At 48.6% G+C, this 18181-nt stretch overlaps 1 protein-coding gene across 1 annotated transcript in view; it reads right to left on the reverse strand.

The window, feature by feature from the left end:
• WRN (WRN RecQ like helicase) overlaps window positions 1–10960 on the reverse strand; it is a 983741-nt gene extending 972781 nt beyond the window's left edge. Inside the window, exon 1 of the mRNA XM_029601951.1 lies at window positions 10822–10960. Within this exon, the coding sequence (XP_029457811.1) occupies window positions 10822–10934 (113 nt within the window). The 5' untranslated portion in view covers window positions 10935–10960. The remainder of the gene's footprint in view (window positions 1–10821) is intronic.
• Window positions 10961–18181: the final 7221 nt, after the last annotated feature.

Consider the following 18181-nt stretch of genomic DNA (forward strand, 5'->3'; position numbering starts at 1 on the left):
GTAAGATTTTCTTGTGTAAGGCTTTCGTGAAGCAATGAGGACATGGGAAACTGGCTCCGAAAGGTTGAGTTGTTGAAGAATCATCCTTTCAACATCCAGGCCATCAGAGATAAGGCCTGAAGATTGGGGTGGCGCAAGCACCCGTCGTTCTGAGTGATCAGAAGTGGGTCCGTTCCCAAGAGAATGTGCCTGCGAATGGAGAGATCCTGAAGAATCGGAAACCACACTTGGCGTGACCAGTGAGGTGCTATCAGGATCATGGTTCCCTTCTCTTAACGTAGCTTCACAAGAGTCTTTGAGAGAAGCGGAAATGGAGGGACGGCATATTAGAGACCGGCTGCCCATGAGAGGGAGAATGCGTCTCTTGGGTGTGACTGTTGACTGCGAGTGAGAGAGCAAAAGTTCTCTACTTTGCGGTTTTGAGGTGACGCAAAGAGGTCTATGCGGGGATAAACCCGACGTTGGAATATTGAGTCCGCAATAGTGGGGTTGAGGGACCACTCGTGCGGTTGAAAGGTGCGACTCAGCTTCTCCGCGAACACATTGTCCAATCCCAGCAAGTAGGTGGCTCTGAGGTACATCGAGTGGGAGAGGGCCTCCGCTCATATCTGTGCCGCTTCCTGACACAGTAGGTAGGAGCCCGTCCCTCCCTGTTTGTTGATATACCACATGGCCACCTGGTTGTCCGTCTGAATCAGGATGACCTGGTTGGAAAGGTGATCCTGAAATACCCTGAGAGCTTATCTGATTGCTCGTAGCTCCAGGAAATTGATTTGGTGTTTGGCTTCCTCTGCAGACCAAGCTCCTTGGGACTGCAAATTGGCGACATGTGCTCCCCAGCCAAGGTTGCAAGCATCGGTGGTGAGAATTATTTGAGGGTCTGGAGCCTGGAAGGGTAGGCCTTGGAGGAGATTGATCTGATTTTTCCACCAGGCTAGAGACTGACGAAGTGGGTCGGTGATGTGGACAATGGTCGATAGTGGTTGGACAGATTGATTCCACTGTGACCTTAGAGTCCACTGCATGACTCTCATGGCCAAGCGGGCTATTGGAGTAACCTGTACTGAGGATGCCATGTGTCCCAGCAGGATGAGGAAGTGGCGTGCAATCGAGCGGTGCTGAGACTGTAGCTGGTGTGCGAGAGAAATGAGAGTGAGAGCTCGCTGTTCAGGCAGAAATGCCTTTGCTTGAAAGGTGTCCAAGTCTGCCCCTATGAAGGACAAAGTTTGAGATGGGACTAAGTAGGATTTCGAGTAGTTGACTAGAAATCCTAGCAAAGTCAGAGTGTGTAAGGTGAGATGTAAGGACGACAGAGCAGCCTGCTGAGTGGGAGCCCTGATCAACCAATCATTGAGATAGGGGTAGACGTGAACACCTTGAGTCCCGAGAAAGGCTGCTGCTACTACTACGAGACACTTGGTGAAGACTCGTGGTGCAGATGCCAGGCCGAACGGCAGCACTCGATACTGATAGTGTTTGGGGCCTACCAGAAATCTCAGAAATCTGCGATGAGATGGAGTAATCTCAATGTGTGTATACGCGTCCTGGAGGTCTAGAGAGCAGAGCCAATCTCCTCTTTGCAGAAGAGGAAGGAGGGAACCCAAGGTTACCATCTTGAACTTTTCTCGCTGGAGGTACTTGTTGAGGGCACGTAGGTCCAGAATTGGACGAACGCCACCTGACGTTTTGGGGATTAGAAAGTACCAGGAATAGAATCCTAGGCCTTGTTGGGAATAGGGCACTGGTTCTATTGCTCTGGACTGGAGGAGGAGGGACATTCAACTAATCTTGCCCATAGACAAAACAATCGAAAAAACACTAAACTTAGCAATGATGTACCTAGACATAATTAGGCAATTACTAAGCAAAATGGAGCTAGTGATAAACATTGAAAAAACGGACTTTATACACCTAGAACGAAAAAACATGGAACTAATTCAAAATCCTATCAAACTTAAAAATGATCAGGAAGTTCATATCGCCGAGAAAGCCCGAAACCTAGGAGTAATAATAGACTCAGAACTTAGCCTTAAACACCACATATCACTAAAAGTCAGAGTAGGCTACGCCAAACTCATGATCCTAAGGAGGTTGAAACAGTTACTAACCCAGAAACATTTCAGGACAGTCCTCCAAGCACTTATCTTCACAAGTACTGACTACTGTAACACACTATTTCTGGGATTACCGTACTCCACAATAAGACCTCTACAAGTCCTTCAAAACTCTGCCACCAGAATACTCACTGGCAAAAGCAAAAGAGACCACATTACTCAAACACTGGCCGAACTACACTGGCTACCAATAGAACAGAGAGTGCAATTTAAAACACTTTGCATAATTCACAAACTGATCAATGAAGATAAAGCTGACTGGTTAAACACAGCAATACGCTTACACGTACCCCAAAGAAATCTAAGATCAGCCAATAAAGCACTACTAACAATCCCATCGGTAAACACAGCGAAACTAACACAAGTTAGAGAGAGAGCACTATCCTTGGCCGGTCCAACGTTATGGAACACATTGCCACTAGAGACAAGATTACAGACTGATCCAAAAATTTTCAAAAAAAGTTTAAAAACCTGGCTATTCAGAAAATCATTTCACAATGAGAATAGAGAATAAAAAAACTCAGAACAAGGTTACCTAGATAAGTGGTCCCACAAACTTTTATTTTATTTTATACTCAATTAAGTTAGAGAACTCCAGTCTAAACATAACCCTGTATGATTAATATGGTAATCATATACATGAACTAGATCCATGCCACATTTCTTATACATTATTTTATATGAGCATGTACCGACATTGTAATGTCACTTTTGTAAATTTATTTTTGTAACCAAACTAAATATATGTGCCTATGTGTAAACCGCTGTGATGGTACATTTCTAAACGACGGTATATAAAAGATTTTAAATAAAATAAATAAATAAATAAACCTCCTGTTCCAGGAGTGGTTAATGTTCGGTTGTTCCCCACATCAGCCGAGGTGGGGAATCCGGTGGGATAGAGAGATAACCCTGAGAGATTATGGCAAGGACCCACTGGTCTGAAGTGATTGTGTGCCATCTGTTGTTGAAATGGCACAATCGACCCCCCACTGGTATAAGAGGCAGTGGAAGCTGGCCGCTGCTCTCTATGCAGGAGTCAAAAGTCGGAAGCAGGGCCCAGCTGAGGAGCTGGTTGCGGCTTTTGTTTCCGAGGTTGACGAGACTGGGCCTTCTGGAAAGATCTCGTGGAACGACTTCTAGAAGGTGGTGGATAGGACTTCTTTGGTTGGAAGAATGACTTTTTAGTATCCTTCCTGATTGGCTGTTTGGAGGAATACTCAGAAGACATGACAGAGAGTTGGCGAAGGGTCTCATGATGCTCTTTGAGTTCAGCCACCGTCTGCAGGATCTGTTCCTCTAGGAACATGAGAAGGACGGGACGATGGTATTGCTGAAAGCCCTGGTCTAGGCTCTGAAGGCATCGAGGGAAGTACTGGAGGCACTGATGAAGGCATTGAGGGCATCGATGGATGGATCGGTGGTGCCGATGGCCGGATCGGCATCGATGGCTGAGGCATCAGCAGGACTCCCGATAGGGGAATAAGGAACGGTGTTTCTCCTCCCGATGAAAGAGTAAGTGAAGAAGGCACCGGAGCCACCGGTAACCCAGGATCCATCGGTGGAAAAGCGGCTATAAGTGCTTCTATCTACGAGAGCAGCAGTGCCAACGCTGCTGGAATGGGATTGGTGATCGGTTCCACAATTGGCACAGGTGTCGGCGGAACTTGGAACCTGTCCATCGCCTTATCGATGGCCTCCTGAACCATCCGGTCCAGCTCTTCACGGAGACCTGGAGCAAGCAGCTCCAGCTCCGGAAGGGAAGAAGGAGGCAGAGGCATAACCGGAGGGACCACTGTTAAAGGCGGAGTTGTGGCTCCCGATACCCGTCTGGGTGAGAATTGCCTCGGTGACCCGGTCCCAGAAAGGGTCGATGCCTTTTCTGGACGGGGTTTCTTCGATGGCAGCTCGGACGATGGCGAAGTCGATGATTTTCCTTCATCGATGATCTGAGGCTTTCGGTATCGATGCCTATGTTTCTCTCTACGATCCCCTCGATCTTGAGGGGGAGTAGAGGTTGCCGATGGCCGGGAAGTCGTCGACGCTGGACGGTCACCGGCTGGTGCCCGATGCTGGTGCGAAGTGGACGGCGTCTGTTCAGACTACGTCGATGCAATGGACGGCGTCAGAGTTTGGGAACGAAAGAGAAGTTCCATTTTCTCCATTCTGGCTTTACGACCTTTTGGTGTCATTAAGGCACATTTGGTGCAAGTCAGGACATCATGCTTGCACCCAAGGCACATTACACAGACTTTATGAGGGTCTGTTATGGACATGGTGCGAGTACAGTCTGGGCACCGAAGGAACCACGCCGCCATAGCTTTTGAAAAAAATTAAGCCGCAAGGGCCAAACTCGATGGGAATCGACCGGAACCAGGTATAAAATCTTACCAGAGTACCGCGGGAACAAAAATTCAAAAGGGGGACCCTTGTGGGGTATGAAAGTTTGTAGTAATTCCGTGAGGAAAATTCCTGTCAGGAATCTCTGTGGAGCTCCTTAAACCACGTGGCTACTGCTGCGTGGAAAAAAGAAGACTGAAGGGGGACCCCTGCTGGTTGCACGGTTGGTGCCATTCTGGGCATGCCCAGTAGGTGCCAGTCAAAGTTCTAGAAACTTTGACAAAAGTGTTCCGTGATTGGGCTCCATCCTGGGATGTCACCCATATGTGAGGACTACCATCCTGCTTGTCCTGTGAGAAATAGGGAAAATTACCAATGCTGTAACTACACAATGTTAGGTAGCATTTTGGAAGTTACCACCCAGGAAAAATATTTGGGCATCATAGTTAAAATTGTCAGCTCAGTGTGCTGTGGCAGTCAAAAAAGCAAACAATGTTAGGAAATATTAGGAAGGGAATAAGAAATGAAACGGAGGATGCCATAACAAATATGCCTAATCTACGCTCCACCCGGAATACTTGATGCTGAGCCATCTCCCATCATTGAATACATTGCCAAACACATCAACTATGACTCTCCTGCTTTAATAATGGGTGACTTCAATCTCCACGTTGATTCGGCTATACGTTCTCACAACTGTGAAATTTTCTTATCCTCGCTTCAGAACATGGGTTTCATACAAATCATTAACAACCCAACTCATAAAGCAGGCCACACCTTGGACTTGATTTTCATTAATGAAGGTATCTCTCTCGCATCTTCTCAGACATGTAATCCAGTTCCCTGGTCGGACCACCAAATTATTAACACAACCCTCGAGATAGCAAACATTCTTCCCCCATCCTTCCCTAAAACCACGGTTCATTTCAGAAAACCCTGCTCCACAGAAGTCCTAACTAATCATCTTGAAAAGGAACTACATCAGCTAGACCTCTCAAATGCGAACTCTGCCATCAATTCTTGGCATTCTATTATCAACAAAGTCGCAGACCAAACCTGCCCCCTTACCACTAAGGTGATTCACAAGGCCCAAGACAACAGAAAACCTTGGTTCACACCTGAACTGAAAGCTATCAAACTACTCCTCAGAAATAAAGAACATATTTGGCGTAGAAATCCATCTCCCTCAACTTTAGCAAGCTACAAGTCCACCCTCAATACCTACAGGAACTCCATCTTCAAAACTAAGAGAATTTTTCGCAAAAAAAATTCACCACTTCATTTTCGATTCTAAAGCTCTCTTTTCCTACATCTCGGCCCTCACAAAACCTTTGCCACCATCTATTCCTGATGACATCGCTCTCATCAAAGCTAACGAATTGGCCAACTTCTTCGAAAACAAAATTACTAATCTCACCAAACAGTTTACTACAACCAACCCTCCTAACCTTCATCAGACGACACCATTACCACAGACAACTGCTAAGTTAGACTCCTTTGAAACCACCTCCTCTCTTGAAGTGGAAAATATTTTGAAAAAACTTAAACCCTCATCTCATCCTCTAGATTCCATCCCATCAAACCTCCTCATTTCAATTCCAAATACCATTGCCAAGCCCATTGCAAAAATCATCAACTGTTCGTTAACCCAAGGACTAGTTTCTGATTCTCTGAAACAAGCCATTTTGAAACCTCTCCTAAAAAACCCCAACCTATCAAATTCTGACCCAGCAAATTTCCGCCCCATTGCCAACCTGCCTTTCATCGCCAAGATCATGGAGAAAATAGTTAATAAACAACTCACAGAATTCCTGGAGGACCACAAGATTCTATCACCATCACAATATGGCTTTCGTAAATCTCTAAACACGGAATCACTTCTGACCTCGCTCACAGACTCCATCATTGTGAACATGGACAAAAAACAATCGCACCTCCTGATTCTACTTGATCTTTCGGCTGCCTTTGATACGGTCAATCATTCAATTCTACTAGACAGACTCAAGGATATTGGCATATCGGGCTCTGCCTTAGATTGGTTCCGTTCCTTCCTTCATAATAGATCTTTCAAGGTGAAAATCAATAATAATCAATCACATTCAATCAGTTCCAAATTGAGTGTTCCACAAGGCTCTGCCCTTTCACCAACCCTCTTTAACATTTATCTACTTCCTCTCTACCTCCTCCTCACTAAGATGAAAATCAAGCATTACATATACACGGATGATATCCAAATTATCATCCCCATCAAGGAGTCTTTACAAAAAGCCATCACCTTTTGGGACAGTTGCTTTCAGGAAATCAGCTCTCTCCTATTCAAGATTAACCTAGTCATCAACAAAGACAAGACGGAATTCCTAATCATCTCTCATGATGCAAATCTCTTTATTAGTGAAACAACCTCTCTCCCAAATGCTCAACCTCAGATTGATAACCACTCTCTTCCTACCTTCCCTTCAACAATACCTGATTATTTCAAAAATTCTTTGTACGTAAGAGATTTAGGCACCCTCTTAGACAACCAGTTCAACTTTAAAAGATTTGTTAACAATACAACTAAAGAAGGCTTTTTCAAATTACAAGTCCTTAAAAAACTTAAACCCCTTCTACACTTCTATGATTTCCGTTTGGTTCTTCAATCAATCTTACTCACTAAAATCGATTACTGTAACTCTTTGTTGCTCGGACTCCCTGCTGTAACTATAAAGCCACTACAGATGTTACAGAACTCAGCTGCCAGGATTTTGACAAATACAAAAAAGAGGGATCACATCACTCCAATCCTGTACCACCTCCACTGGCTCCCCATCAAATATAGAATTATATACAAAGTACTAACCATCATACACAAAAACTTACATAATCTTGCCCCACTTGATCTCACTTTCCAGATTCGCCCTAAATACTCCACCAGACCTTTGAGAAGAGCTTACCTTAGTACCCTCTTCGTCCCTCAAGCTAAAACATCTCTAAGAAAAAGGGCCTTTTCTACCGCTGGTCCCTCTAACTGGAACACTCTTCCTCCTGACCTCCGACAAGAGTTTTGCCCTATCTCCTTTAAGAAAAAACTTAAAACTTGGTTATTCAAGCTTGCCTTTCCAGAACCGTCTTGTTAGCTTAAAGCCTTCTCTACATCTCTTACTACACTTCTCTGTTTATTTCTCTCCCTTATATGGTTTGATCTGTTATTAATCTTAGTCTTTTTCATTTATTCTGGTTCCCTCTGAAGAGACCCTTAGTCACTCTTTTGACTTTCCCTTTTATTTTATTTTTTTATTTATTTATTTATTTTAATTTTATTTTTATTATTTTATTTTATTTATTTTATGTTATTATTTTATTCTATTTCATTCCATTTATGTCTTCCGCTTTTCCCCACTCCTTTTTATACATACCTGCTCCCTAACTAAGCCTAGTACAAGAACAACAAATTTTGAATTATACATTTACTGGACTTTTATCACTTATGACCTTCATTACTATGTAATCCAGTCAATTCTTATCTACCTTGATTACTATGTAATTTAAATTGTATATTTAGTTTTTCTTCTCATTGACTATTACTTAAAGTTGCTTAAATGTTCATTGTTCCATGTAAGGCCGTCTGGCAAGTTTTTGTTCTTTGTAAACCGGTTTGATTTGCATCTAATGTAGGAAGATCGGTATAAAAAACCAAAAAATAAATAAATAACGCCTCTGGATCGCTCAATGGTTAAATCGCACCTTGAATACTGTGTGCATTTCTGGTCACCACATCTCAAAAAAGATATAGTTGCACTGGAGAAAGTAAAGAGAAGGTTGACCAAAATGATAAAGAACATGGAATGGCTCCCCTATGAGGAAAGGTTAAACAGGTTAGGGCTGTTCAGCTTGAAGAAGACACAACTAAGGGGGGACATCATAGAGGTCTACAAAATCATGAAGACTTGAACAGGTAAATGAAAAATTGGTATTTACTCTTTCGGATAATACAAGATTTAGGGGGCAAGTAGCACATTTAAAACAAATCAGAGAAAATTATTTTCACTCAATGCGCAATTAAGCACTGGAATTCGTTGCCAGAGGATGTGGTTAAGGCAGCTAATATAGTTGAATTTACAAAAGGTTTGAATAACTTCTTGGAGAAGTCCATAAGATGCTATCAATCAACAGGGAATAGCCACTGCTTGTTGCCAGCAATAGTAGCATGGAGTCTATTTAAAGTCTGAGTACTTACCAGGTACTTGTGTTTTGGCTTGGCCACTACTGAAGACAGGTTACTGGGCTCGATGGACCCTTGGTCTGACCCAGTATGTTATATCTTGTGTTCGCATGAAAGTCGGGTACTGCAGCCCACTGTTCCCTCTAAGCTGTATGCATGTGCAAACGCACATTGCAAAACAGAGTGCACAAGAAATTCTGATTTTATTTGCTTATAGTGCACAAATTTGAACTTGGCTTATAAAAAGTTGCACAGAAAGAACATTTTTGCACATAGTCTTTTAAAAATTTAAGGGAACATTTCTGCTGCCTTTCCAGGATATATACAGTCTTGTCTTTTTCACAGGTTTTATTCCAGCTCAAAGTGTATTACAGTATACTCCTATTTTAACTGACCACAAGTGCTGCTGACACGTTTCTTATTTAACATCAGGACAATACAGTAAAGCGCGGCTGCAGTTACCCTGTTTCTAACCCGCTTTGTACGCACAATTTAGACGCGTATGTCTAACCCTCAATTCAGTATCCGGTTTTACGCGTCCTTACCGCTTCTTGAAATCGACACGTATCCCTTTCCACCTGCGGCGTGTATATGATATGTTAATGTTCGGATTAGCTATTCCCTCCGATACAGTAACGTGCGCCCAGATTATCGCCTTTTTAACCAGCTATTTTGCCGCATCTTTAACCTGCAAATTTACCGCCTATCCTGACCCTGGCGTTAGTGTGGTGAACTTAGCCGCTCAGTCCCAAATCAACCTAATCCACAGAAAAAAAATGCTTCTTGCACAAGGGGGGAAAATTATTACAAAAAATAAAGCGAGGTGCAGGGCAAAAATCATTTCTGTATTACGCTCGGGCATTGCCAGCTTGACAAGCATCAGGCAAGCCCCAGCAGCCGGCGATCGGCGGCAGGGAGCGCAACAAAGCACCTGTGCACGCAGCTCCGATTTTCCACCTCCTTCGGACGGGCAAGAGAGAGACGAAATTTCACGGGCAAACTTTCCCCCAGCCCCCGCTCACCTGCCCTGGCCGCGGCCACGCAAGCCCCCAGCAGCAGCAGCAGCAGAAGGGCGTCCATGGGTGCCGGTCTCCCGTACGGGTACGCTGACAGCTCCGGAGCAGCCTCAGTCCTCTCTCCCCTCCTCCCGAGGCGCGCACCGCGGCTCCCCTGCCTCCCGGGGGCAGCCGGCAGCGAGAGCGGCTTCAGCAGCCCGGGGCGGATTGGGCGCTCCCCATGCAAGGCGGCTTCCAGCAGCCCCCGCCGGCAAAGGTGCATGAACGCACGTCCGAGGTCACGGCGTGCGTTCATGCGCCTTCGCTGCCTTGAGCGCCCAAATTGGGCGTACAGGCGTGCGTTCATGCACCTTAGTGGGCGGGGGCTGCTGGAAGCCGCCTCGCATGGGGAGCGCCCGATCCGCCCTGGGCTGCTGAAGCCGCCCTCGCCACCACCTGCTCCCGTGCCTCAGGAGGAGGGGAGAGAGGACTGAGGCTGCTCCAGAGCTGTCAGCGGGAAACCGGCACCCATGGACGCCCTTCTGCTGCTGCTGGGGACTTGAGTGGCCGCGGCCAGGGCAGGTGACCGGGGGCTGGGGGAAAGTTTGCCCGTGAAATTTCGTCTCTCTCTTGCCCGTCCGAAGGAGGGGGAAAATCGGAGCTGCGCGCACAGGTGCTTTGTTGCGCTCCCTGCCGCTGATCGCCGGCTGCTGGGGCTTACTAGCGCCGGGCGCTCAAGGCAGCAGGGTCTGTAGGAGAACCATCCACTTTCCTGGTAGAATGACATTTCAAATGACATTTGAAATGACAGGTACCAGCGCACCCAGGATACTGTATAGGCGCTGTATAGCGCTCTATACAGTAAAATGGATTGCGCACGCCTACCGCTTCATGGACCCGCTTTGGACGCGGCTTGCATTTGCGTCTCATTTGAATACTGTATCGAGCGCTATGTGATCCAAACTGTGCGCGCAGCAAACAAGGGTGCGCCCGGCACTGCCGCACTCTTTCTTATGCGTCCTTACTGTATCAGCCTGCATATTAGCTATGCACTTCTTATAACTTTGGTACTCAGAGAGAAATGAAATGACTTCTATACTTTTACATTTATAAGCAGCAGTGCAGTTCATATGCAATGAAGCAAGGTGAGAAAGTTGGCAAAGTCACTAACCTCAGAGTAGTCTGATGTGGTGCTGGAGTTTCAGAAACCTGGGTAGCCAGATCCAGCAATTCCTGAGACATAGAAATTAATTGTTTCTTCAGCTCACATGGCTGCATCAACATCCCTGCAAAATCAATGCCAATGACAACTAAGATCAAAAGTAAAGCTCTGCTTTATTCTCTAATACCGAGGCCTATTTACTAAACTGCGTGAAACGCAAATGGCAATGCACTATTCATCAAAGACAAACAGTGCTGCAATAATGTAGTTACAGTTTTCTATTAAACTGATCCACATTATATTTAAATGAGTCAATCTGCATAATTTTGCATGTTAACAACTCATTTAGGTTTTTTATATGCTAAAGGCAAAATATCCATATTAACATTAACACTAGTTAAGAGAAAACACACTTGATTAATGCACATTAATGCAGCTTAGTAAACAGGCTTCATCAGTTCAGCACTGCCTTTTGATAGCCAAGAAAAGGCCCTCTAGACCAGAGCTTTCCAAACTTTTCATGTTGGTGACACAGTTTTTAGACAAACATAATTTCACGACACGGTAATCCAGTCTACTAGCAAACCAGAGGTTAAATGTTAAACGAGCGAAACATATTTAGACAATTTGTATGTTTCCTTAAATATATACATAAATAAAATGTTTCATGACACAACCTAGAAACATAGAAACATATCTCATAAAAACCTTTAATTTATATTAAAAATAAGAAAATTATTCCTCACCTGCTAATTTTCGTTCCTGTAGTACCAAGGATCAGTCCAGACGGTGGGTTATGTCCCCTGTCCAGCAGATGGAGTCAGAACAAAAGCTCGAGGGGGGAGGTCCTATATGACCTCACACCTGGTGCTAGAATCCTCAGTAACAAGACTTTCAGAGCCAAGAAGAGGAGACGGAGGAATCAAGAAAACACAACTGATCAAAAAAGTGTAATTAACAATTGAACTGTTTTAAAACAATTACAACAATGGAACTTGCAAACCAGAAACGCAAACCTCGACCACCGCCTGGAGAACCAGGGAATGTCAGAGGCAGAAACAGAAAAGAGTAGAGATAACGAGCAGAGGCGTTCCCCAAAACAAGAATCCCCCCAAAAAATTAGGGAGGGTGTCTGGACTGATCCTTGGTACTACAGGAACGAAAATTAGCAGGTGAGGAATAATTTTCTTTTCCCTGTACGTACCAGGATCAGTCCAGACGGTGGGATGTACCAAAGCTTCCCTACTACGGGTGGGCCTTGGAAAGCCCTGCTCGAATGACACTATCTCCGAAAGACCCGAACACGGGAGCACGTATGTCCAGACGATAGTGATTGGAAAAGGTATGCAGAGACTTCCAGGTAGCCGCCCTACAGATCTCCTGCGCAGATACTGACATACTCTCCGCCCATGAGGCCGCTTGAGCCCTTACAAAATGAGCCTTAACAGTCAACGGTGGTTGTCTACCAGCCGTTATGTACGCTGATACGATTGCACCCTTCAACCAGCGGGCGATGGTGGCCTTGGAAGCCATACAACCCTTCCTAGGACCTGACCAAAGGACAAACAAGTGGTCTGAGAGTCGAAAATCATTTGTAGATGCCAGATACTGCAAAAGACATCTCTTGACATCCAAGGATCGCAGTTGTCTAGAGTCCTCCGACGAGAAGGAAGGCAATTCAACCGACTGGTTGAGATGAAAAGAAGAGACTACCTTTGGTAGAAAGGAAGGAACCGTGCGTAAAGATACCCCGCAGTCCGTGAAACGCAGGTAAGGTTCCCTACAGGACAGCGCCTGGAGTTCTGAAATGCGGCGCGCTGAAGTAATAGCCACCAGAAAAATAGACTTAAGCGTAAGATCCTTGATGGTGGCCGTCCGCAAAGGCTCGAATGGCGGATCCCCAAGTACCTTGAGTACCAGGTTAAGACTCCAAGAAGGGCAGAGTGGTCTGGTCGGAGGCTTCAACTGTCGTACTCCCCTGAGGAAGCGGACAACATCCGGATGCGCCGAGAGAAGCGAGTCCTTACCATTGTGGAGAAGTGCTCCCAAGGCAGCCACCTGTACCCTAATGGAGTTGTACGCGAGACCCATCTCTAGTCCTGACTGTAAGAAGTCAAGAATCTGCGCGACCGAAGCGCTACCCGGTATAAGAGAGCGCGAGACGCACCAATCCTCAAAAACCTTCCACACCCTTACGTACGTAACCGAAGTGGACGACTTTCGAGCTCGTAGAAGAGTGGAAATCACAGCCTCCGGGTATCCCCGACGCCTGAATCTACGCCTCTCAAAAGCCAGGCCGCAAGACAGAAGCGATCCACCGCCTCGAAAAATATGGGCCCCTGCCTGAGAAGCCGCGGGAGGTGACCGAGCCGAATCGGTCCTTCGCGAGCGAGGTGTAGAAGATCCCCGAACCATGGACAACGAGGCCATTCCGGAGCTACCAGGATCACCGGACCTGGATGGGTCTCTATCCGCCTTAACACCTTCCCCACCAGAGGCCACGGCGGGAAGACATACAGAAGAACCCGCTGCGGCCATGGCAGGACTAGCGCATCGACCCCTTCTGCGCCGTGTTCCCTTCTGCGACTGAAGAAGCGTGTTGTCTTTGCGTTTGCCGCTGTGGCCATGAGGTCCATGCGAGGCTTGCCCTATCGGTGTTCTATCAGGGTCATCGCGGCCCTGGAGAGTTCCCACTCCCCGGGATCCAGCCGCTGGCGGCTGAGAAAGTCCGCCTGTACGTTGTCGACGCCTGCTATGTGAGAGGCTGATATGCGGAGTAAGTTGAGCTCTGCCCAACGCATCAACTTCTCCGCCTCCCACGCCACGAGTCGACTCCTCGTGCCTCCCTGGCGATTGATGTAAGACACAGTTGTTGCACTGTCCGACAGAACCCGGACCGCCCTTTGACGAATCATCGGGAAGAAACCCTGAAGAGCTAGTCGGACTGCCCTGGTCTCCAGTCGATTGATGGACCACTTTCTTTGTTCCTCTGTCCAAGTGCCTTGGATGGAACTCAAGCGGCAGACCGCCCCCCAACCGGTGAGGCTGGCGTCCGTGGTGACCACTATCCAGTCCGGTGTTTCCAGGGACACTCCCCGAGCTAAGTGTCGAGAGTCTAACCACCAATGGAAACTGAGACGAGTCACCGCAGGGATCAGTAGTACTGTTTGGTAATCCCTTGAAGCTGGCTTCCACCGGGACAGCAAGGCCCACTGGAGAGGCCGAAGATGAGCGAAGGCCCACGGAACCAGGTCGATTGTGGACGCCATAGTCCCTAGCACCTGAAGATAATCCCAGGCTGTGGGTTCTGGGAGTGATGAGAATCGCCGAATCTGTGCACGCAATGCCTGCGCCCGTTCCGGTCTCAGAAACACCTTGCCCACCTTCGTGTTGAAGTGAGCTCCCAGAAAATTCAGCGTCTGCGAGGGTGTGAGATGACTCTTGTCGTAATTGATAATCCAGCCTAGTGACCGTAGAAGAAAAACCACCCGGTTCACGGCCTGTACCCCCTGTTGTTGAGACTTCGCCCGAATGAGCCAATCGTCCAGATATGGGTGAACTAAGATACCTTCCCTGCGGAGAGCCGCCGCGACTACCACCATCACCTTCGTGAAGACTCGTGGTGCCGTGGCGAGACCGAAGGGTAAAGCCCGGAACTGGAAGTGCTGACCTAGAATCTTGAAGCGTAGGTACTTCTGGAAATCTGGATGAATTGGGATATGAAGATATGCCTCTGTCAGATCCAGCGATGCAAGAAACTCCCCCTGGTGAACCGCAGTTAGAACCGAGCGTAGGGTTTCCATGCGAAAACGCGGGACCCGTAGCGCTCTGATGGTCTTGAGGTCCAAAATGGGACGGAAATTGCCCTCCTTCTTGGGCACTACGAAACATATTGAGTAATGACCTCGTCCCAGATCGGAGGCGGCCACTGGCTGTATTGCCCCTAAGGCTAGCAGCCGATCGAGGATCTGCCGAACAGCTTCTTGTTTGTGGGAAGACCCGCATGGGGAGAAGAGAAACCTGTCCCTGGGAGCGTGGACAAAATCCAATGCGTAACCGTTCTTTAGGATGTCCAGGACCCACTGATCCGATATGATACGGACCCACTCCTTGTAAAAAAGAGCGAGACGACCCCCCCCACCCTCGGGATCGGCTCGTGGGTCCATCTGGCATCATTGTGCTGGTTTAGTGGAAGAGCGAGGTCCCACTGGCTCCTTGCCGGATCTACGCCCACGAAAGGACCGGTTCCAAGTCTGAGAGCGAGAGGAGGGATACCGAGGCGCTTGCTGCTGTCTGGTAGTTTTTGCCCGACGTTGGTTTCGAGTTCGATTTCTAGAGAAACTGAAAGACCTGGTAGAGCGGGGCCTGTCCTCTGGGAGTTTATGCACCGCATTCTCATTGAGAGACTTTATAATTTGGTCCAAATCTTCTCCAAAGAGGAACTTGCCTTTGAAAGGCAGGGATCCCAGTCGCGCTTTGGAAGAAGAATCCGCTGACCAGTTGCGGAGCCACAGAAGACGACGAGCCGAGACCGCCGCCACCATGGAGCGAGACAAGACCCTGAGAAGGTCATATAGGGCATCTGCCCCATAAGCCAGCACCGACTCTAACCTGTCCGCCTGCTGAGCCTCGGTATCCGGGAGATCCTGCGAGGTGAGTAGTTGTTGTACCCAACGCAGTCCTGCTCTTTGCGCTAAAGCAGTGCAAATAGCCGCTCGAACTCCAAGTGCGGAAACTTCGAAGATCCTCTTTAGATAGACCTCTAGCTTCCTGTCTTGAAGATCCTTCAAGGCAGTACCCGCCCGTAACTGGAATGGTAGTACTCTTAGTTACTGTTTGAGACCGCCGAATCCACCGCTGGGACCTTAAGCAATTCGAGAAAATCCATAGGGAGAGGATAGAGCTTATCCATGGCTCTGCTGACCTTGAGAGAAGCTTCCGGAGCATCCCACTCCCTAGAAATCAACTGCAAGAAACTGGGATGGGTGGGAAAAGCCTTGGCCAGCGAAGACCTGCCAAGAGGGGATCCCCCTTTCTCACCTTAGGATCCGGAGCAGACGGCTCCGGGGAGGATCAATGTCCATCTCTTGAAGAATATGTGGGATGAGTCCCTCCAACTCTTCCGCCTGAAATATCCGAAGGACCCGTGGATCGTCGCCCTCCATTTGGACCGACACACTGGGATCCTCCCCAGGTGAGTCCTGAGAGGGGTCCGCCTGTGGACTTAAGTGGGAACCCCTCGACGGTCCCGTGGGAGCCCTGGAGGGTGCCTGTGTCCCTGACTGCTGAACCAGTCCCAGCGCCAAAGGTCCCCCCAAAGAGACATCCAGACGTGGAAGTTTAGCTGGAGTAGGGGCCAAAGGAGGTCCCAGGGGCTGACTGCTTTGCAGGAAAGCCCGGTGCATAAGCACCACAAACTCCGGCGAAAAACCGGGGAGTCCCGGGGGAAAACCTCCCGGAACATTTCCAGCCGACTGACTGCCGTCCCGCTCAGAACGGGGAGCCAAAACGGGGGGAGCGGCAAACGAGAGCCCCCCTGCGCCATCTTCTGAGCCGTCGGCTTCCTCATCTGAAAATAAAATGGCCGCCGTTCCCGCGCTCAGCGGGAACGGGGCTTGACGCTGCTGAAAAGCGCTCTCCTCACCGAGAGTTCCTGTGCCGTCCCCAGCCTGCGCTTCGGCTTCCTCCGCCGGTAGACAGGAGGAACAGAGCCCCTCAGACGAGAGCCGACTTGTTTGACGACCGCACAAGGAACAGGCCGACTCGCACGGCATGCCAGTTGTGAGGGGAGGCAGGAACGGGCGGCGCACCAAAACGAAAAACAACACCCCTCAGAAAATTTGCGTCCTCAATACTCCCCGGCTCCTTGTAAACCGAAGGTGCCGCCGGGGAATGAACCTCCCGGCAGCTAGCGGCCCCGGGGAATGGACTTCGCGGGGCCGCAGGTCGTCGAAGATAAACCGGAGCTGCGGGGGGGGGGGGGGGGGGGGGGCGAAGAGCTCAATCAGTTCCACTGATGGTCACCCCTGACAGGAAAAACGCTGCCCTCCAGTGCCAGTCGAAAACGGCAAGAGGTGAGAAGGTCCTCAAAAAATAATTAAGGAGAAAAAGAACACTTACCCCCAAAACGGACCCTCAATAAGAAGAGAAACACAAAAGGAGAGAGAGAAGTCTGAATGCAAGACCCTCCCCTTGTAGGACCGCCACACAAGTAGCTGTCCCCTGGCCTTGCCAGAGAAAAATTCTCTATCTATGCTTTTAATAATATTTTTTTTTTTTCTTGATTCCTCAGAGACAGGAAGGCCTAAAAACCTAATAACCTGTGCTGGGGACTAGCCAGTCCCCTGCTCACATCTGCTGGAGTCAGAAGATACTGAGGATTCTAGCACCAGGTGTGAGGTCATATAGGACCTCCCCCCTCGAGCTTTTGTTCTGACTCCATCTGCTGGACAGGGGACATAACCCACCGTCTGGACTGATCCTGGTACGTACAGGGAAATATAATATTCCAAGCGCTATTTTCCAAAAAAACAAGCACATGTCTGTCCCCCACACACTCATCTCTCTCTCCCCCCCAGCACGTCTGTCCCCCACACACTCATCTCTCTCTCCCCCCAGCACATGTCTGTCCCCCACACACTCATCTCTCTCCCCCCAGCACATGTCTGTCCCCCACACTCATCTCTCTCCCCCCCAGCACGTCTGTCCCCCACACACTCATCTCGCTCCCCCCCCCAGCACACTGTCCCCCCCACACACTCATCTCTCTCTCCCCCACAGCACGTCTGTCCCCCACACACTCATCTCTCTCTCCCCCAGCACGTCTGTCCCCCACACACTCATCTCTTCTCCCCCCAGCACGTGTGCCCCCCCCACACTCATCTCTCTCCCCCCCAGCACGTCTGTCCCCCACACACTCATCTCTCTCTCTCCCCCCAGCATGTCTGTCCCCCACACACATTTCTTCCCCCCCAAACACGTCTGTCCTCCACACAGTCATCTCTCTCCCCCCCCAGCACACCTGGTCCCCACACATTCATCTCTCTCTCCCCAGCACATGTCTGGCCCCCACATACTCATCTCTCTCCCCCCCAGCACAAATCTGTCCCCCACACACTCATCTCTCCCCCCTCCGCACGTCTGTCCCGCACACATTCATCTCTCCCACATTCATCTCTCCCAGTTAAGTGCTTCACTCCCTTCAGGGTTCAAGCCTGCCATGCTGCATAACACCTTCCATGATCACCAGACACTGTTGCTTGCAGTCAGTACTCCTCGTGGCCTCATCGGCAGCAGCAGCCAATGACAGGGACAGCTGGGCTCAAGTCCCACCCACCAAGCCGCAGGGTGGCGGGTGGGTTTCATGAGG

This window comes from Rhinatrema bivittatum, chromosome 1, assembly GCF_901001135.1.
Source record: "Rhinatrema bivittatum chromosome 1, aRhiBiv1.1, whole genome shotgun sequence".
Taxonomy (NCBI): domain Eukaryota; kingdom Metazoa; phylum Chordata; class Amphibia; order Gymnophiona; family Rhinatrematidae; genus Rhinatrema; species Rhinatrema bivittatum.